The sequence below is a fragment of the Urocitellus parryii genome, chromosome 7, assembly GCF_045843805.1.
Source record: "Urocitellus parryii isolate mUroPar1 chromosome 7, mUroPar1.hap1, whole genome shotgun sequence".
Taxonomy (NCBI): Eukaryota; Metazoa; Chordata; class Mammalia; order Rodentia; family Sciuridae; genus Urocitellus; species Urocitellus parryii.
In genome coordinates, this window is record NC_135537.1 from 71,122,737 (window position 1) to 71,145,222 (window position 22,486).

General features: G+C 41.3%; 1 protein-coding gene across 1 annotated transcript in view; it reads left to right on the plus strand.

Moving 5' to 3' along the window:
• Positions 1-22,486, plus strand: part of LOC113177100 (extracellular sulfatase Sulf-1) — a 148,722-nt gene that overhangs the window by 54,434 nt on the left and 71,802 nt on the right. Inside the window, 2 exon segments of the mRNA XM_077800415.1 lie at positions 16,691-16,763; positions 17,075-17,306. Coding sequence (XP_077656541.1) covers positions 17,135-17,306 — 172 coding nt within the window. The 5' untranslated portion in view covers positions 16,691-16,763; positions 17,075-17,134.

The following is a 22,486-nucleotide window of genomic DNA, read 5'->3' on the forward strand; positions in this document are numbered from 1 at the left end:
AGATAAATCAATGTCTATTACAGAAAAGTGCCAGTTAGGAAACAGCTGTCCAATACCCAGGTTGTAAATATTTGACTTTCATCCACCTTTGCTGTTTATTTTCATTTGAAGGGGGAAAAAAAAATGGACATCAGACTTCTGTGGTGTTCAAGGTACTGCTAACCCCCAAATGAATCTCCTGCCCATTCTCAGGAGCCCTGAGGCCTCCCAGCATGCTATCTGTCCTTCCTGCACCAAGAGGGCTGTCACTAGCCCCATTTGGAGCTGTGTGTGCAATACCCAGAGTTGTCTCTAAGCACCCATCTCCAGGCAGGGCTCTTTTCTCCTTCACCTGTTATCTCACTAGTGCCTACCAAAGTGCTTTATGCAGGTGCTCAACCAAGGGCTGCTCAATTAAAAGGTTTAGTGTAATTAGGATAAATGGAACTAAACAAGGCAGGCAGGTAGCTTTAATGAGTAGTCAAATATCTAGGGGAGCCAGGGAGGGTGGCGCCCTCCTGTAATCCCATCGGTTCCCGAGGTTGAGGCAGGAGGATCAAGAGTTCAAAGCCAGCCTCAGCAACAGCGAAGCTCTAAGCAACTCAGTGAGACCCTGTCTCTAAATAAAATTCAAAATAGGACTAGGGATGTGGCTCCGTGGTGGAGTGGCCCTGGGTTCAATCCCTGGTACCCTCAAAAAAAAAAAAAAAAAAAAACTCTCGGGGAAAAAAATTTCTTTTTCCTATGGGAAATGGCAAAGCAGGAATGCTACCTTGAAACTGAATCCCAAACCCAGTCTTCCCTAGCTGCATTTATCTAACTCCCTCAGCCAGCCAGTAAAAGCAAGCAAATACCAGCAAAACCAGGAAGGAATCTCAAGCCTAGGAAGTACCCACACCCAAACATTTATCACAACGTGCCACCAACATGTCTTCACACCTGATTTAAATAGAGATCCCACAAGCTCCAACACAGGACCTTTCTGGTACCTCCCTTGCCCATTAGAAGAGCCAAGGAGGGGTGAGAGGTGAGCACATCCATAATAAGTAGAAGTGGCCACTAATAGCAAAGGAGGTAAAAAAAACAATACCACAAGAAAAAAAAATTTTTTCAAACAGTCTGGTATCAATTACGTACTGGGCAAACAGCTTTCTATTTCCCAGTATCCCGTGGGGAAAGTCTGAGTTACAGCCAAGGGCAATATTCATGTTAACAAGGATGACCCCGAGTTACTAATCAGTGACATCATCTGCAGTATTCTGTGAAGACCAGGAAATATGTAATTAATTGGAAAATTGTGTATGGGAGATTATATCACAGCCTCCAATTACGGCGGCCTCTCCCCTACCAGAGAAGTGAACCGAGTTCATCAGGGTCACCCGGGAAGCAGAACGTATCCCCACCCGACCTGGGCTCCACCCAGTGACTCGCTTGACCAATGGCAGGTAAGCAGGTGTGCCGGAGGCGTGTCCAAGCAGAGGCTTTGAGTGGCATTCGGAGTTCCCAACTGCAGGGCTGCTACCTCCTCCTGAGTCCTGGAGTGAGGAGCGAGCTGCAGCCCAGAGCAGGGCAGAGCCACTGTCCCCTGCAGCCCCCTGTGGAACACGCCTCTAGAAGTCATGGGTTTCTGTCCCAAGCAACTTTAGGGAGTTCCTTGTACAACTTCAGTCTGCCTTAAAATAGTTCCTCTTTGTTTGCTCAAGTTGGAGCCTTGACTAAGTAGTTATTTGGAAACCTTCCTTCCCCCTACTGTGATAGATAATTGAGGTATTTCTGTGAATAGCCTGAGTTAAAATCACACAAGAGGAAATGGTGGAAAGACAACCACCATCAGCCAAGTGCAATATATGAACCAGATTGTGCCTCCTCCACCCAGCAAGTCAGGAAGCAGGGCCTCCAGGAGGCTCCTGTGGGTGTCCCTCCGTGGGCTGCAGGGGACAGGTCCTGCTGGGGAAGGAGAAGAGGGAGAGATCTCAGTGGATGAAATTTCCACGGACTAGAGATACTGAGGATGATGTCATTAGGGTGTGGGTTAAGGACAGCTGGCAGCCACCTGCCCTTCTTTTAGACAATTTTCAGGGATGGGGGACGGATCTCTGGGATCACAGGCACAAAAGCAAAAGTCAAGTCCAGTTTTCTCTCTGTCTCTGGAAACCGAAGCCCTCCAGTCCTAACTGGGAATGACCGGCTTCGTGACTGTGCACAAATTACTTCACCTTCTGCCTCAGTACCAAGGATTAATTAATCATGGCAAGTTGTCTCGAGACTCCACAATGCTAAATACAAATAGAGGAGACCCTCGAATTCACGGAGCTGTGACTCATGGTCTTGAATATTCATGTTTAACCACGCCAGGCCACTCTCTCACCCAGCAACGCCGCTTTGTTTTAGCGAGCTCTGAGGGGTCCCCTTCTGTTCCTAAGGTGAAAGGGGGGGCCCACACGTGGTGTGTGGCTGCAATACTGATGCCCTGGATTGTTCTGGGGAGATACTGAAAGGCACAGTGCAGATGCCTAGAAACACCAGCAACACCTGATGCCTGGCTTCACCCCACATTTCTACCCATTAGTTCTGCTAATTTGAAATTTTTGGGACCTACAAGATCTTTCCAGTGAAAATGCACTTCAACAGAAAACACAAAAACAGAACAGTTATGAACAAAGACTCGAGTGTGGGGTCTTCTCATTCCGCCCTTTGCTGTGTAAGTTTGGACAGAACCCTTAGCTTCTCTGCCTCTCTGTTTTCTCAATAAAAGATAGTAATACTAGTATGACCCATTTTAAAGCTATGTGGCTGGAACAAAGGAAATCTAATGACATGAAAGGGTTAATGCAGAGGGCGTGCTCTACACATATGAACAATAACTGCTGCTTCTTGCTAAAGGGTAACGTCTCACCCACCTTTTGGAAATTGTGGAGTTTGGAGAGCCAGGAGAACAAAGGAGGTGGTGAAGAATGAACCAGGAGAGGCAGGTGGTCAACTAAGGAGTGAGGGGACAAGGACCAGAAGGAGGGGAGGCAAAGAAGACAGGACATGCCCCTTCTTGGTGGTGCTGAGGCCCTGGTAGTAGCCCACGTGCTGCTGGAAGTTATTTCCTGCAGGCAGGCCACAGAAAAATCCAGCCTCCAAATTCTCTCCCCTTCTCTACTGGATGTCAGATCTTGTGTCCCAGTTTGGGGTTCTGAGAATGTGCTGTTACAGGCATCAAGATGGACACAGTATCCTGGGCCAGGTATGGTGGCTCACTCCTGTAATCCCAGCGGCTTGGGAGGCTGGCTGAGGCAGGAGGATCAAGAGAAGAATGAGAAATTATACTCCATCTATCTATGAAGTATCAAAGTATACTACTGTCACATATAATGAATTAGAACAAATAAAAATATTAGTTTTAAAAATACATATATTTAATATAATATATAAAAGCCTCAGGAACAGTGAGGTCCTAAGCAACTCAGTGAGACCCAGTCTCAAAATAAAATACTTTAAAAGGGCTGGGGAATTGGCTCAGTGGTTGAGTACCCCTAAGTCCGATCCCCAGTACACACACATACACACACACACACACACACACACACACAGATAGACATGGTATGTTGGAAGATTGCAAAGTTGACTCTGGCTGTGTCTCAGTCACTGTACCTAGTCCCTGTTCTGCTCGTCCTGCATGGCCTCGTAACTTTCCTTACTCTTCCACAGGGTGAGAAGGAGAGTTAGCTCAGAGTTCCAGAGAGTACCTAATGGTGTCTTGCTTGTCACAGTGGGTTGATATATATTTTTTAAACCTCAAGTTTTCATTTGTTGTGATTCGTGGTACATGACAGTAGAATGCACTTTGATGCTTCATAGATAGATGGAGTAGAATTTCTCATTCTTCTGGTTGTACACAATGTAGAATCCCGCTGGGTTGATTTATTTTCGGATCATATTATTTAAACGATTCAGAGTTGTTTCCTACTGTAACTATATTCATCCGTGTGCTAGTTAGCTTTCTGTCACTGTTGCTAAAATACCTGACAAGTACTACTTAGAGAAGCAAGGATTTATTTTGGCTCATGGTTTCAGAGGATTCAGTCCATGGTCTGCCCACTCCATCACTCTGGGCTTGATATGAGGCAGGCCATCATGGCACAAGGGCATAGCAGAGAAAAGCTGCACAGTTCATGGCAGCCAGGATGCAGAAGGAAGCCGTGCAAGGGACCAAAGAAAAGATGAACTCTTACAGGGCACCCCCGAACCCCAATGACCTACTTTCTCTGAGTAGATCCCACCTCCCAGTTGTGCATTCAGCAATCCATGGATCAGTCCCTTGGGAGGTCCCAGCCCTCATCATCTAATCATTGCCTAAAAGTCCACCTCTGAACAATGAGACTTTGGGGGACATTCCAGATCAAGGCCATAAAACTATGCCAGCCTCTTAAATAGGAGATGGTAGATGGGGGTGAAGGGCCCCGAGCAGGGGATTGTCAGAAACCTGGTGAGTGAACTTGAAAACTGAGCAGGGGCTCCATTCAAACAAAACCCAAGTCACTCACTCTGCCTCTTCCTCTCTGGCAATAATTCACCTTAGGTTATAAAATAAAATTTGATGGTGATAAACATATCTTTGTGATTAACAGTTGTTTAATAACTGTAATGAACTTCGACATGGCTCTGGGCGACTATCACATTCCACTAGTTCATGTGTCTCAAGGACTTGAGGAACCGCGTTTTTTTAAACGTGGAAGGAGAATAGAATATATAGGAAGGAATATTAGGTGCTCATATGAAAGCTGCTCCAAAGATCACTTAGAAATATTTGCTGAAGCGAGTTTAAGGCTCTTCGATGGTTTAACTTCTTCAGTTGTTGATGCTAGTGAAGACTGAGTATGCTGGAATGTGTTTGCTTTCTCAGCAACTCTGCAAAAGAATGGCCTTCCAAAATAGTCCTGCAAGCTAGGAAATAATTGGTAATATCCATAGTGTCTCTCCTAAGAATGCTCAGGGGTTTTAACCAGTACAAAGTTCTGAGAATACAACCCTCATAGAGATTTGAGCCCCTGTTTGGCTGGTCCTTCACTTTTCCTTCTGTAGTGCTCCTGGGTTGATTGTTATGCTCTGACCCAGTGCCATCAAGTGTCAACATTTCCAGGGGACTTGGGAAACATGCAGTCTCCTGGGCCCCACTCCCAAATCTCAAACACTAGAGTAATTAACAAGACCTCCAGGTGATTCTCATAAGTTCCTGCTTTAAGAATTATACCAACTTGATCTGAAGAATCAAGTGAGACTCCGTCCCTAAATAAAATACAAGATAGGGCTGGGGATGTGGCTCAGAGGTCAAGGGCCCTGAGTTCAATCCCCAAGACCCACTCCCCCGCCAAAAAAGAATTACAGACTTGAGATTGGGGCCCTGGTTTAATGATAGAATAATTCGATCTTCTCTGGCAGAGGTCTTTTAAAGGATCCAATGTGCAGGACTCAGGAACCAAATGTGCTAAAGATGTTTCTTCTTAGAAGAATAGGAACGATTCCTCGAAATCTAACTGCTGGAGGGGAATCAATGACTAAGTTGCCAGGGAATTGAAAAAAAAAGAAAAATGGTACTTGGATTATGACCATAGTCGGAATCTTCATCTTTCATATCTGTCTTTACTTTCCAATAAAATTAACCAGAAATTTATGCAAATTTTGGAAGATTTCTGAGTTGGATTAAATTCCAACACAAAATTAGTGACACAGAAGGAAATTTTTCAGTGAATTTGGAAACCATTGATTTATTGTAGTCTGGTGTGAAGACAAGAAACCTATCCAATCTGAGCTTTTATATTTTCACCCATGATTAAAATTAAATACCAAGAGGAAACTAGGGGGAAGAGGGGGAAAATAACAAAACTTCTGGAGATCTACAAGAACTGGAAGTCTTGGTGAAAACTGGGGGTCTTGGTAACCTTCTTAGGCAGCCAGACTTGGTAGCTTTAAGACTTCTACTAATGATGACAACCAAGTTTTGAAGTTGTCACATATTGTTATTCGACACATGTTAGCAATGTTTCATTATTGTGGGCCAAGAAAAATGATACACTTGAAATTCACAACTTTACAAAGAATTTTCTATAAAACCCAAGCTCCTCACTATTTATAGTTATAAAATTGTTCCTGTGTTTTGCTAATCTATCCATCAGTGAAGACAGTTTTAGTTTCCCGTTATTTTTATATGAAAATTGTGTATATAAATCCAATCCAGTTAACAGGGAATCCTTCTTTTTGTTTTTCTTAAAATAGTAAACAAACATTATCTATCTTTGTAGTTTGCAAACTTTACAAATATTATTGCAAGCATTCCTTTCTGAAAACTTAGATAAGAAGCTCAGCCCAACCCCACTGCATTATAATGTCTAATATCACATCAGGTTTTAATAAACCTTCCTTTCACAGCACACATGTGCTTAAGACTTCATGGAAACCAAATCAGCAGAAAGAAGGGATTACTTTAGATGCCTTGGAAATATGCATTGTTTGGAATGGCCTCTGGTGGCCAGCTCTCATGAATGGCTGATTTTACTTGTGGGGCACATCATCTGGTTTAATTATATCAGCTCCTTTGTGTGACAAGTGCTTTTCTGCTGTGCGCTGAGAAATGAAGTTTTAAAACAAAAGTAGTTAGTGAGAAAGTGAATTCTGGAAGTGGAACACCACTGGGTTACACTTAGAATAGTCTAGAAGTCTAGACAATTCTAAGGACTGGTCCACCTATCAGTAAACATATATCTGTCCAAAACATCCATGGATATAGGTCATAATTGTAAAAGAGAGAGAGAGAGAGAGAGAGAGAGAGAGAGAGAGAGAAAAGCTCAGGTTTATTTTAAAATCAGAAAAGTGGCAAGTTAAGGTCCTAGTATGTTGTTTTTCTTCCTATAAATTCTTCAATAGCTTACATTTCACTAAGCTTGCTTTTTTGTAACAATAAACATTTTTTTCATTAGCTACAAAGCTTCCCAACATCCGCACAGACAGTAAATGAAGTCAGTGTTTTAACTTTTTTAAATTTTCAAGTCACTACAGGTCTTTGATACAAGCAGCATCCTGTGAATCCATAAATATTGGTGAATTTATGGTTTTAGAAAATTCATCTCAATAAAAAAAAGAAAGAAAATTCATCTCCTCCGGTGCTAATCCATTCATATCTATGTCCAGATAGTGATTTGAAATAAATCAGTCAATTCGATTGGACAAGAATGTTATTAATCATACAAATGTCAATGAAAATAGTTAGACAATTTCATCTATTTTGCTTTCTGGCTAAGATTAATGAGTTAATTCACCTAGAGATGCCTGCTAGGTACTCAGTTTGCCCCACTGCTTTGGTATTTTCCATGACTGCAGGCCTGAATTTCACCATAAACTTAAGCAGAGTTACTTTTGGTGCTTGATTTTACATTTTACATTTGTAAAGCTGTGCTTTTTAATCATTTGGAGTTAACAATACAGCTAAAGGAGACCTAATAACCTGAAGATAGCACAAGGATTTAGGTACATGTTGAAAGTGACTTTTTGTCCTGAAAAGACTTAGAATAATATATTTAGCCAATACTAGAGAAACTTTCAAAATAATATTTCCCAGTACAACTTGTGAAGGAGAATTTTTTTGAAATATCAATATATGAATTAACCTGAACTTTAAGGTTTACTTGAAAAGGTCTCTGAGAGAAGGTGTTGACTTTAGCATGGGTGTTGGATTTTTAAAAAATTTCTCCTATAAGTAATAACTTTGCACAAGGGGAGGACTAATCTCCACAAATTTTTTCTTGAGCTAACTAGAATTCTCTTGAGCTAGGACCTAGAAGTCTGTTTCTGTGTCTTTTGAAATGTGTATTCATCCTTCACACTCTGGTTCTCAGAGCTCCATTTCTTGATCCTCACCTTGTGTGGGGCCAGCAGGATCTCCAGAAGGAGGATCTACTCTGCTGTGTTTAAGCCTTTACAAAATGTAAAAAGAGCATTACATTGTGGGTGAGCCTGAGAGCCTAGAAAGTAGGCCAGTGTAATTCTCTTTGACTGTGGTTTAATTTATATGGTCAGATCAGGTATTCCTCTTTCCTTCATAGAGTTTGACTCTAAGTGGAGAAGAAGTGCTATTGAAATATAGATATACCATCTAACTGTCTTTAAAAATTTTTTTTCAACTTAAGTGTATCACAAGAATTGTGAAACTTTAAAATATGTGTGCATTATGCTAGATTATGTACATAAAAAAGGAAAAGACCAAAATTAAACATGCCTAAAAGATCCCCAAATCTGTTAAAAGCCTGTGTGTGTGTGTGTGTGTGTGTGTGTGTGTGTGTGTGTGTGTGTTGCTGAGGATCTGATCCAGGGCCTTGAACGTGCTGTGTATGCACTCTACCATCCAGCTGCATGCTCTGCCCTTAAAAGAATGGTTGAACTTTAAGCTGTGAAGATTGTTTCTTCATTACTTGAGCTGTTATGTGTCTTGGTGCTGATACATTTGTGCATGTCTCTTAAGTATGCATGCTTGTGTGTGTATATGACTAATGATAGAAAGATAAATAAATGCATATGGTACTGTTGAAACTTTATGATTGTGGCATTGACAGTAGTGCTTAGCAAATACTTCATCAACTCTACCAAATTTCTCGGCCCTCTCAAATTGAAGTAGAGCCATATGATCACTTGCAACCAATAAAATGTTAGAAGCAAACTAGTTGAAAGGTCAAGTCAGTAGGATTGCAAATTGGAGGCCAGTCTCAGCACCTTAGCAAGACCCTGTCTCAAAATAAAAAGTAAAAGGAACTGGGGATGTAGCTCAGTAGTGAATCACCTCAGCTCAATCCATAGGACAGGAGTTGGGGGTCAGGGGTCAGGGCGTGGAGTGGTTCACTTCCAGGTTGAAGCCATGAAAAGATCCCTGCAAAATTCTGTGTTTTTTTTTTTTCCTTTGCTTCTTAAGAAGTCCTGTTACTGCAGCAACAAGACAACAAAACTGCCTCCATCAGTGTGCATTCATGCGTGGCTGGGCATAGAACTCTCTGCACCCTGAGTATGACCCATAGTTTGAGTGACAAATATACTTTATTGTATTAAGGTATCGATATATGGAGTTTATCACTGCAAAAAAAATATTCTGGCTAGCATAAAATCTCAAGTACTACAATACAAATATTCTATAAATATATCAAATCAAAGGCAAACTTAATGGAATAAACCATATATTTTAGGACTCAGCTGAGATTACTTACTACTGTATTCAATAGTTCTTTTTATCAAGATTACTGTCTTGTCATTAACAGAAGTTTCCAAAGCCTTTTCTATTTTTTTTTTCCTTGAAATCCAAAAGTCTGTGCTTTCATTCTCTTGGATCTCACTGCCACCCTTGGAACTTGTGACTCATATGAGTCCCTTAGACAATTTGTAGCACTTGCCTTAGGAGTATCTGGCTCTTTTCATAATATTCAGATCACTTTGTTTTCCTAATTTCTATTTAAAAAAAATAGACAAATAGTCTCAGTCTTGGACATTTTGCATTTTCTAAAATGACTTTGGTAAACTCCTTTTTGTTTTTTATTTGTTTGTTTGTTTGGGTTGTTGTTGTTTCAAAATCCTGGGGAATCCAACTTAGTGACTTGCATATATAAGGCAAGTACTCTACCACCAAGCTAACTCCCCCATCCCCAATAAGCTTGTTTTTTTTTTTAAATGGGATTTTAATTCCTGCCTTTCTAAAACTAAGTCTCAAAAGTACATTTATTTATTTTTTTCATTCTTTCTTTTCCCCCTAGTGTAGGGTCTTGTGTACACCAAAACTCTGCTACTGAGCTACACCACTAGCCCTCAAAGGTATTTTTTTTTCTGTAACCTCATACTTTCAACCATTACCTATTGTCTTCCTCCATGGGAAAACAGAAAGAAATTCTAGAATACTCTAATTTACTTATTTCTATTTTTACAGTGCAACAGATCACTTGAAAAATCATATATGAATGAATTAAAAATGAGTGTCTGCTCCTCTCTTGCCAAACCCAAGGGTAACTAACTACCCAATGCTACCCAGTCTTGAGAACAATGACTTTTCAAGGTTCCTTCCAATTTCAGAATTCACAAGTGTTGAGGGGAGGAAGGGTGGAGAGGGAAGAAAGCAAACATTGCTGAAGGAAGGTCTCATTATTTAGCCAAGTATTTCCCCAAAGGTGCTCCAGGTCAGAAGCCCACGCTTTTTGGGTCTGTCATTGTTCCTTGGAAGAGGATTTATGACTGGAGGGGGATAAAATGTGAGTGCTCCAGAAGAAGATTGCTGCCTATCTTCTTTGCTCTGAGCTGTGATAAATTAGATCGGGAAACAGGCTTTCTGGGGATTAACAATAGATGAACTTTGCCAGCTAAGGGGTTGTTAAGAGGCGAAATTAGCTCCTTCATGGTTTCACTTGGATCGTAAAGAGTTGGTGCATCCCAAAGGCTTCCTCTAAAGAAAGCAGCAATGTACGTGAGACTTGAAAGCCAACATCAGGGGGAAAGGGCCTTGGAAACCGACCCAAGAAGGGCATGTCAATTGGCCGTGGGGGAGGGGAGGCTGGGGTGCAGATCCCAGGGTTCCCAGTTAAGAGTCCTGGTTCGCTTCACTCTGACCACATCTCAGTGTTCTGCCCTGAGTAATTGTGTCATCTCTCCTGCTGTTTCACTTGGTTACAGTGTCCCCTTTCCTACTAGGAGTGGCATTGTTTTGTACTAAAAGCAGTTCTTCTGCCACATCTCAGACAGGTTTATTTCTGTGGGGTTGTTCTGACCCTGTACCTCGCATACTTTAGATAAGTGAGCATTCATTTGTGAAATTTTGTTACTCTGAGTTAGAAAACACGCATGCACACAAACGCACACACGCACACACACCCCACAGACACAAACATACCACACATAGAGATAAATACATACCACGCACACACACACACACACAGAGACACACACCACGCACCACATACACATATGTACACACACACAACTGTCTCCACTGATCAACAAGTCCTATGTGAGACAAGGCATTTAGGACTGAGGACGGTTCCAAGCATTAAGAGAAAAAAAAAAAATGAAAAGTTTGTGAATAGGACTAGATTTAAAGGATAGAAGTAAAAGTCTTAATGGTAGAACCAGGTAGACTATAGGTCAGCAATTCTCCAGTCTTTGGGATTAGGATCCCCTTATATCATTAAAGTTTACTGAGGCTTCCTTCCTGCAAGAACTTTCACTTATGAGGATGATAGCTAAAATTTAGAAAATTCAAACTGAGAAAGCTAAAATATATTTATTTTCTAAAAAAAGAAAACAATAACAATAATACATTATGTTAAATGATGTGTTTCTTTTTTAAAAAACATTTTTTAAAGAGAGAGAGATAATTTTTTAATATTTATTTTTCAGTTTTCGGTGAACACAACATCTTTATTTCATTTTTATGTGGTGCTGAGGATCGAACCCAGCGCCCCGCTCATGCCAGGCGAGTGCGTTACCGCTTGAGCCACATCCCCAGCCCTAAATGATGTGTTTCATTAAAAAAAATTTTCCAAACCAAAAAGCATTGGTGAATAAAGTGACATTAGTTTTACATATTTGCAAATCTCTTTAGTGTTTATCTGAAGAGAGTTGGAATCATACACAGTATCTGCTTCTGCATTTAGTCTGTTGAAATATCAAGCTGTTGGAAAGTAGAAGTATTTTAATAGCTTTTTCAGATACTTGTAGGTATTTGTTGATATTACAACAAACCTTGACAAGCAGTAATTTCTTAAAGGTTAGTTATAGTAAGAAATCTGAAACCACATCAATGAAGTCTACATAATTTTCCCTTAAAACCCAGTGGTCATCTTAAACTTGGAATGAATCTATTTTTTAACTCATGTCTGATTTTTTTTACATTGCAGTCATTTGGGAAATATCAGTGCACTGAATTATGTAGGCATTGTAAATGTTGACTCGTTTTATTTTACAATATCGAAAACTAACATTTGTTGTTATCACCACCAATGCCATCAGAAGTTTTACATTTGGGGGTGCTAAGTTCATAGTGGTAGATACGAATTTTCCAAACTTCTGATTTCACCTTGAAAGCTAGAAGCTAGATTTCTGTCATTGATAAAACTGATAGGCTCATTTCATTCAGTTTAGTTTGGGGTACTATTAGACAAACCTGTGTGAACTTTCCAATTGACTGAGAGTCTTTCTAATATTCTTTTTTTTTAAAATTTCATTCATTATATGAGAAAACGTCTGCCAAATAGCCAAGTCCAATCGACTCTTTTATATAAGAAATGGCATCCCATAAAGAAATGAATGGCTAGTTGAATTTGTAGCTCAGGAACCCATAAGCTCTTCCTCAAGACAACCATCTACTTCCAAAAGCAACAAGTGGCTTCATGTGTAGCCCCCCTCTCATCAAACAGAACATTAAAAAGAAAAGGCTGTGTACTCAAGGTCAAGGTTTAATAACATGAATCCTTTCACAGCTTCACCTGAAGAGAAGCTGGCGTTTTATTTTAAATGATATGTGAAACCACCAAGACAAAAAGCCTTTTTCTCATTGTTCTTAGATCATCAGTGAAAATTTCAACAAAGTGAAAAAAACTAATCACATGTCAGTTTTCACATAAAAAATGTTCTGACTTTGTGGATCTCGCAGAAGGATCTCAGGCTTCTCAGGCACCCAGAAGTCCTCAACTCCCTGAAAACAGCTGCTATGGATAAAAGCAGGGTTCTGTGGGCATATTGGCCACCATCTCCTTTATTTGAACTTATTTAATTACCAGTCATTGTTTTAAAATTTATTTATTTTGCTGTGCTGGGGATAGAGGGCAGAGCTTCGTGCATGCCAGGTAAATGCTCTACCACTGAGCTATACCCCAGTGTAGCCATCATCCCCTTTCAAGTGGCACCAACTGCCACTCAAAGGGGGCTTGATGAAGCCAGAGTCACCTTCCACCAGTGAGAAGACGAAGGCTTCAGTTCAGTTTGGGATACTGCTAGACAAACCTATATGAACTAAACTTTTCAATTGACTTAGAATCTTGCAAGCCCCCCCCCTTTCTTTTATTTATGACTTAAAACATATAATGCCACATGTATAACCTGGGTTAGCTGCCCTCAACAAAGTCCTGTGAACTTTCCACACCAATGACCATAACTATAATTGGGATTTTCATTTTCTAGCCTACAGAAAAGGCAATTTATATTCTGGTCCTAATTGGTGAATACGACATCGTTCTTCAAACTCACTTTCCATGTGTGAGAAAGCCTCTTTTTTTTTCCCCCATTTCTCTCATTTCCTACTATTTCTCAAGACAAATTGTTAGTCTCTAAGGACATTTGTTGTCCACCACAAAGTATCCAATTCAAACATCGCAACCTTGTCTCCTCTGTCAAGTCCTGCGTTTTGTCTGTCAGGGTTTTTTTGTTTTGTTTTGTTTTCTGTCTTTATTTCTTTTCCTTCTGGAGCTGGAAACCAGGCAGTGAGAGGATGACAGGTTCTAAAAGGTCATTTTTGAATAAAGAATTGTCTGTGTGTAGGGTTTTTATTCCCCACCCCCCTGGCCAACCGGGCTGGGGATTGAACTCAAGGCCTTGCACATGCTAGGCAAACACTCTGCCCACTGTGCTACCCTTCAGCCCTGTGTGGAGTGTGTTTAGGGTGGTGTGTTTGCTGTGTTTTAGGCAAAGGAGATGGAACAAAGAATCAACCAGACACGTCCAAATATTCAGTTTTTCTACCACTCGATCTACATGGTTTTACGTATGAATTCCATGAATTGGTAGTGTACTGTGGATGGAGGCAAAGGGTGCAAAGTCCTGATCAGACAGAAGGAATAAATTTTCAAGACCTATTGCATAGCAAGGAGACCACACTTATTAAGAGTGCATTGTAGTTTTCAAAATGACTGAAAGAATATTCTTACTATGAAAACATAAATATGTGAGCTGCGGGGGGGTATGTTCATTTGCTTGATGCAATCATTCCATGATGCAAATACCTCAAAACAGCACATCATGGTGCCCCATAAAATGAACAGTTGTTATTAGTTGATTAAAACAAAGATTTTTAAGTTAAAAAAAAGATGCTGAAGCAGAATATATATATGTCTCTCCTGCACGTTTTAGTTCATCAGGATAAAAGGTCCTAGACAGGGAAAAGCTACATCTACTTTGTTTTCCTTTCTCTATTGAGAAATGATTTCTGATGTAGTTTATGCAAGGTGCCCTTAAAGCTAATTTTCTTTTTCCTAAAGGAAGAAGTAAAGGAAATAAGATAAAGAATGACTAGTGGTGTTGATTGGGTGCCAGGGAATGTTATCAGGATCTTAATTGTCAAGAACTTTCCGTTTCATGTGTGGCTGATGGCTTAGTGCCACCATTTCCTCCGGCGTGGTGAAAACCTGTCCTTTCCATGTCGGCACAGTGGTGTTGATATTCCAGGTGATGCTTCACACACCCTTGCAGGCTTTGAGAGGTGGGCAATGATGTGGGGCTTGAAGGACCAATCCTCTAAGAGATGTCTTCATTTAACCCTTAAGCCCCATCACACTTTGTGGAAAACAAGCCATTGTTTGTCAAAGTATTTCTTTTATTTTCCTGACTTTCATGCTTGTATCAGTTTTCTCATGACTGAAAAACAAATGCATGGAAACCAGTCAGTGCAGAATAATTGCAGGCTCTCAGTGTTCAGCACGCACACCCATCACTGGAATAACCCTGAGTTTTTAAGGAAAAAGACCCAGACTCAGGGCTGGGTATATAGCTCAGTTGGTAGAGTGCTTGCCTCCCATGCACAAGACCCTGGGTTCAATCCCCAGCACCACAAAACAAAAGACAAACAAACAGAAAAAAATGATGCCAGGTATGGTAGCACACGCCTGTGATTCTAAGGGCTCAGGAGCTGAGGCAGGAAGATCATCAGTTTAAAAGTTTAAGGCCAGCCTCAGCAATTTAGAGAGGTCGGAAGCAGCTTAGAGACGCTATCTCAAAAAAAAAAAAAAAAAAAAAAAAAAGGCTGGGGATGTGGCTCAGTGGTTAAGGGCCCCTGGATTTAATCCCCAGTACCAAAACAAAAAACAAACCCAGAATCATACTCCCTAGAACTACAAGATCAGTTGGAATTGTCTTGTTTGTTGCTCTGAAGATAATGTAGCTAGCCAGGATTGCCTTGCTACAGACACTAGATTTTTATTTAAAAGATATTTCTTGTTGAGTCTCTCTCTCTCTCTCTCTCTCTCTCTCTCTCTGTCTCTGTCTCTCTGTCTCTCTCTCTCTCTCTCTCTCACACACACACACACACACACACACACACACAGTGTAATTACAGGCTGCAAAGTGAAAAGCATTAAAACTGTTTACAAAACAGCTCATAAAGTTTTAAAATAATAGGGGTATGTGTGCGTCTTTGTGTAATGTGCATGGCAAGGGTAAACAGTACACATTCTTTGTTCTTTCTTCTTTCTCTCCCACATCACCCTCCAGAATTTAGAGAACAGAGATGAATGAATGATGGAGCCCCTTTTCTCCTGCTCTGTGCTGCTTACGCCTGATTAGTTATGCATATTTATCTGATGCCAGTTTATTGTTGCAGATCAAAATACAGATCCTCAGGTGTGTGGGGACAGAGTGGCTGATGAAGCAGGCTGCTATCTAATTAATTTTACAGCAACCTAAATTCCCATAAAGAGCTTCCCTCCTGACATACCAGAGAAAGATGGGGTTTTTTTTATTGTTGTTTGTTTGTTTTTGTTTTTAATGACCCCTTTGCTATCTTTCAAAAGTCCAACCTAAGAGCTTTCTGCAGATGGGAGTTCCAAAGTGAGAGGGGCATTTTTTTCAACCCTTTCCAAACTCTCCTTTGCTGCACTCCCCCTCTGGATTTCATTTATTTACTTCCTAATGTGGAAGTAACCTCCAGCCTCACAGCCAATCAGTCTTTTTGCTTTGCAGGTTTAGATCTGCTGCGGCAAAGCCAAACCCCTGTGCTAGCCGCGCCAAACCTGGTCTTGACAACAGTAAGGCTAGTGACTGACACTCAAAAGGGGGCTCAGTCCACTTGGGCGCCAGCTCGAGAGCCGAGGAACCGGGCTGGACAAAGTGACCAGCCTTGCCGGGAGGAAGCACCTTTTTCTCCTGGTGATTGATGGGAGACAGTTAGGAGCTTTTCGGGGGCTGGAATAGGCGGTTCTCCCACGCACCCACTATGAAGTCTTTGTCAGCAGAAAGGACTCTCCTGGGTAATGAGTGACATAATGCAGATGACAAATGACAGCTTTGTGGTTCATTCTGCTTGATAGTTACTCAGTATCGTGTGCAGGTGAGTTCATGCTCCCCCTACCTGCCCCCCCCCCATGCCAACCCTTCCCATATGCAGACACACACCTAGGCACTGTGGTTTCTCAGGCACAATCATCAATCATGAGTTTTGTTGGGGATGTTTAAAGTCCTGCTACAGGGTGAGCAGGGATGATATGCTTACCACATTTTATGGAGCTGATTAGGAAACGGAGATATTATCTGAGTCATTTATTAGCAGTTTTGCATGTTTCCTCCTGTTCCTTTGGAGAACAGAAGAAAAAGAAAAAAAACCTGTAAAGTATATACACATATCTTGTACTGTTTCAAGAGATGACTTCAAATCAAAAATCTGTTTAAAAACCCTTGCTTAATGTTTCCTTTGTATTTTTTTTTTTCCTCCCCCTTCTAGGACTCCATCTGCAGATGTTCTGAATACCTCTGAGTCTAGAAATTGATTATTCAACCAGGATACCTAATTCAAGGTATTAGCTCTTGTCAGAAAGCTTTTACGTTTGAGCTCTGTGCTGGAAATTACACTTTGGCAACGAATTGAAATAGGAAAAAAGTTGGACCAAGAATAAAAGACAAAAGTAAATTTGCAAAATAATCAAGTGCTTAAAAAAAAAAAAAGATCCAACGCTTATGAGGTTTGCTACTTCTGACTCATGAACAGCTCTCTGCCAGTTTATGTGCCAGGTCTGACTTATTTGTAGCCCTTTTTCTGTAACCGTGTTTGGGGTTTGGATTTCATTTTTAAGTCTCTCCCTCTTTTTTTCTCTTTCTCACTCCCCAGACTGCCAGAACTCAGGAGAGTGAGACATTTTGCCAGTTTTGAGACATTGGACCAAATACAATGAAGTATTCTTGCTGTGCTCTGGTGCTGGCTGTCCTGGGCACAGAATTGCTGGGAAGCCTGTGTTCAACTGTCAGATCCCCGAGGTTCAGAGGACGGATACAGCAGGAACGAAAAAACATTCGACCCAACATTATCCTGGTGCTGACTGATGATCAGGACGTGGAGCTGGGTGAGATGCTGGATTCTTCACTTTGTGAAGTCTCTTGTTCAAATGATTTCAGAGCCTCAGGCTTGCCAGGGACACTCAGCCAGCATTCTGGACGTTTGCACTTATATAGGGTCCCTTCGCCAACAGTCTAGTTTATACAGTGAACTGGTAGATTCCAAACAGCGTTTGGTTTGTATTTCAACCTTACTTGTCTGGTGGTAAGCTTTTGAAACAGTCAGGGGAGGGGCCTTACCAAACAGAAGGACAGATGAGGAGAATTAGCACTGATGATCTAGAAGTCAAGGATTTGACGATGCACCTTGGAAACTCTAGGTCTAGACATTTATAAAATATCTGGGCAAACTTGTTTGAAAGAGAATTCGAATTCTGGCAATAACTGCAATGTCTATGAAAATAGATTGATCCTAAAGGAACTTTCAATGGTTAATTTTTGAGAGTGGAATTACTTATTCCCACAGCTTGTTACAGCAATTATTAAGTAATTGAAATGTACCATGTTCTACATATCCATGTGGTAATTCACCTATTACTGCTTTACGGATAGTTCTCTTAGAATTAGCCCACCTGGGAAAGTGAGCCAAAATCTAGCAATTTAAACTTATCTTCTGATTGATTTTCTTGTCTTCTTGCCTTATTTATTTATTTAATTGGTATTGAATTTGGCCTGGGGACACTTTACCATTGAACAACATCCCCAGTCCATTTTGCTATTTATTTTGAGACTTTTTATTTTAGTGTCTTACTAAGTTGCTTAAGGCCTTGCTAAGTTGACAAGGCTGGCCTCAAACTTGCAATCCTCCTGCCTCAGCCTCCCAAGTGGCTAGGATTACAGGTGTGTACCACCATGCTGGGTTTTAGGCCTCCTTTAATGGTCCAGCCCTAAGGTCTTGTCCATAGTTCTATGACTAAGATCTTCCAGGGTATCTTAAGATAGATAAAAAGCTGCTCCTCAGCTTGTCACCAGATCTTCTCATTTCCATTCCTGGACCCACCCTAGATCCTTACTGTGGGACATCACTCAGCTATGCTTACCCATCACATTCAACCTGACCATGGGTAACATCTTTCAGACGTGGTATCAGCAGAGGGCTTTGGACCCGGGTTCTTAAGGATACCTCCATGCTAGAACTTGGTCTGCATGGGTGGAGACTTTGATTTCCAGTTTGAAACTAACCCATGAAATCTCAACAAAGTTAACTCCCGAGATTCAACTGGAAGCAGATGCACTAAAAGACAGCAGGGGACAAAATTGTTGAAAATTCACAGCTTGCTATCTACTCTCTCAATTTATTTAATAATTAATATTAATAGAGTTTTGATTTTTCAGGTGAAAAATGAAAAGCTCTTGTACATCCAACTTTAGAATGGATGTAGCTGTTAGCTTCAACATTCTCCTTCACTTATGGAGCAAGGAAATGCACGACATTCATCTGGTTTCTGCTTCCTTCACATCCCTCCCATCCATTCCTTTCACTGCAGCTGGGATTAGTGGAGGCTCCCCTTGGCCCCATTTTGCCCTTGCTGGCTGATGACCTGGCCTCTGCCCTCCCCAGTCTTGGCCCAGCCTTCACCCGGTTGAGAGTATCTGATCAAGTCTCCTTTCTGGTTCCGCTTTGCCAAGGGAAGTCAGTCTCTCTCTCTTCTGCAGGCCAATGAGTTCTGGGCTATATCCATCCCCTGCTCTTTCTAAGGGTCTCCCCCTACCATTTCATTCTGTGCTTCATGGAACAACTCTCACTTCGCTGAAGATGTCTGGTGGCTTCATTTCTCACCTCTGTCCCTGGTGCACCTTGCCCCTACTCCCTTTTCAGGTGGAGAAACTCTGTTCTTCATGACACAGTTCAGGTGCCTCCGTTTCTGGTATAGTGTCCGGGCATCAAAACCACCCTGCTAAAGGGGAGGGTGGTTTTGATGCCCCTTGGACATGCCTCCGGCATGGTCCTTCTTCATCATCTTCCACGTCTGTCCCTTCCATTTGGCTTAGAGTCACTAGAGGGCAGGTGCCAGGTTTCTGTTCTCCCGACTAACAGGCTCAGGGGTCACTCCAGTTGAACTGGGCTGACTGGGCTGTACAAAATAACCACACAAGAGACACAAATACCTTTTTCTTTGGGGTCGCTGTGACGGCTCCTCTGACCTTAAGGGTTCACAGGAAGAGAGAGAGAGCGAGAGCATGCGCTGACCCCTTTTATTGAGGAGAAGCTATTCAAATGAGGCAAGGAGTCAGGCTTCAGGGGGCTGAGTCTATCTTCATGATGTCCACTGTCAGCAGGTGACTGACATCTGGGTTGGCCACACCCAAGGGCACAGTAAGAGAAGGGGACACACACAAGGCACTTCCATGGAAGATTCTATCCTAAACAGGGCAAGGGGTTATGTTACAAAGGAACAGGTGAGCATAGCTTCACCCTGGGGCTGTAGCAAGACACACCCATGCATGAGGCACCGACCCTCGAACCCAAGAAGGGTGGGGAAAGCTCTGCCACATTTCTGTGACTGAGCGCCTCAGCACCCAGCTGGGGAGTGTGACTCAGTCAAGTGCAAGGTTGGTCTCCCACAGGCAGGGGTGTGTTTTATGTTGCAGTCTCCATGTAAGACTATACTAGGAACATGTAAGTGCCAAAGAAACTTGGCACAGGCTCACAGGGGCCTGAAAAAGCTAACACTATTTTTAGGAAGGAAGAAGGTATCCATCACTCTTTACCTTTTCAACATACATCACTGTCTTATAAATCATGGGGCTATTTGATTAATTTATTTTAAAATACAATTCAGGTTTTTAGCCTTGTCTTATAGATCACATTTGTTCAGTAAATATTTACGAGTAGATACTAAGTAGTGGCTTCTGTTGGTACATGTGGATACAATGGTGAAAGGTTGTAAACCTGCTTCAGTCAACCCAGGTGTTTCCTAAACACTTGACTTTACCTCCTTCCTTGATTTTCTAGGCCCTAGATAGCACCCTAGGCCCCAGATAGCACACTATGCATTAGCTCATTTAATCTTCCTAATTCCTCTATGAAGTAGTTACTGTTTTCCTCAATTTATACATGAGAAAAATGAGCCTTAGAGAAATCAAGTAGCTTGTGAAGAGCTAGTAAATAGTGAATGCAGGTCCTATATGAGGTCCAAGTCGTCATGGCTATGTATTTGGCTATTTTCCTTTACATCAACTAGTCCATCAACAAGCATTCAGTGAGCTCTTCCTAAAAACCTGTAAATATATAATAATGCTCTAGGCTGTGGGAGAGAGATAACAGAATGTCAGACTGGCCTCATTTCCTCACTGGCATAAGAAGATGTAACACAGCAAACCATGGGTGCAAAGTTCAGGAAAGACTTCTCAGGGTCTGGCATGGTGGCGCATACCTGTTACCCAGCAGCTCAAGAGGCAGAGACAGGAGGATCACAAGTTCAAAGCCAGCCTCAGCAACTTAGCGACTCAGTCTAAGCAACTCAGTAAAACTCTGTCTCTAAGTAAAAAAATACAAAAAAAAAAAAAAAAAAAGGTCTAGGGTTGTGACTCTGTGGTTAAGTGCTGCAAGTTTAATTTCTAGTACAAAAGGGAAAAAAAAGATTTTTTTAGCACAAAAAATCATGCTTTTGGTAGTAGATAGCACTTGATGGAGACCTGTGCACATCTTTTTTTAATACGCCCATAATCCTACTTGCATCCATTGCTCTGCATTTTGGTTGTTTTTAATTTTTGTCATTTTTACCATTTTCTAAGTGTAGCACTCAGTACTGTTAAGTGCAGCCAGCAGTGTTACTATGCAACTAAACTCCAAAACTCTTTTCATCATCAAAGCTGAAACTCTACATCCATTAAACAAGACCTCCCTTTTGTCCCCACCCTAGGCCCCAATATTCACCATTCTACTTTGTGGCCCGGTGAATTTTATTAGTACTCTAGGTATCTTACATAAGTGAGAGCATCCTATATTTGTCTTTTTGTAACTGTCTTATCCCACACAGTATAACGTCTAGACCCATTCATGTTGTGACGTGTCAGAATTCCCTTCCTTCCTAAGACAGAAGTGTTTCTTTGTGTGTGTACAACATGTACCATATTTTGCTCACACATCATTTAGTTGGAAACTTGAGTTGCTTCTTCCTTTTGGCCATTGAGAATAATGCTGCTATGAACACGGGTATACAAACATCTTCAAGAGCTTGCTTTCAGTTCTCTTTTGCAAAGGAAACGTCTACCCAGAAGTGAAATTACTGAGTCACATACTAATTTCATTTTTTAAAAAATTTTTAGTTGTAGATGGACACAATACCTCTATTTTATTTATTTACTTTTAAGTGCTGATGAGGATCCAACCCAGGCAAGCACTCTATCACTGAGCCACAGCCCTCGAGTAATTTTATTTCTAATTTTTTGAGAGACCATTTTACTTTTATCCATAGCAACAGCACCATTTTACATTCCCTCCAGCCATGCACAAATGTTAACGTTTCTCCACATCTCCATCAACACTTGTTATTTTGATTTTTGGTTGTTTTATAGCAGCCATCCTGATATGTGTAGGGTGGTTTCTCAGTGTGGCTTTTTATATGCTTGGGTTTGGTTTTGTTTTTCTCTTCCAAGTAACTTGACTTGCCAAGTGCTTTCGTCAGCCTTTGCTTATGCGAGACTTTTTGCACCTGTAACGCTGCAGGCGATTTTGACTTCTGTGATTCCAAAAAGCTATAACGGACTTAGGAAAGACATAGAAGAACAATTATGAAAATTTTAACTGAACACTTTTCTTACTGGGAAAGAATGAAGCAATTCTGTCTTTTGATCTGGAAAGACAAAGGCCAAGCAAGGCTGTAAACCAAACTTATGAAATGGAGCTGGGGAGGGAAGAATGGTCCAGCATGACTGGTGGCCACTCCCTCCAATTGGAGTACAAATAAAATAAACTGGTACTTTGTAAAGGGAGTAAGACACCTAGGAATTCATTAGTGAACATGCTAGAATGTGGCTTGTGGATGACACTCCATCGTTTTCCCAAGAATACTCATCCACAGTGTAGGGAATGAATATGGTCATCCCACCCAAGCTGGGTGATCAGGACAGAAATCATCACTCAGGAGGAAACCATATGTGGACAGGTCACATGACCTAACCAGTGGTCCTTTTACTTCTGAGCTCACTTTTTCCAAAACTTAACAAGTTCTTCAGCTTGTAT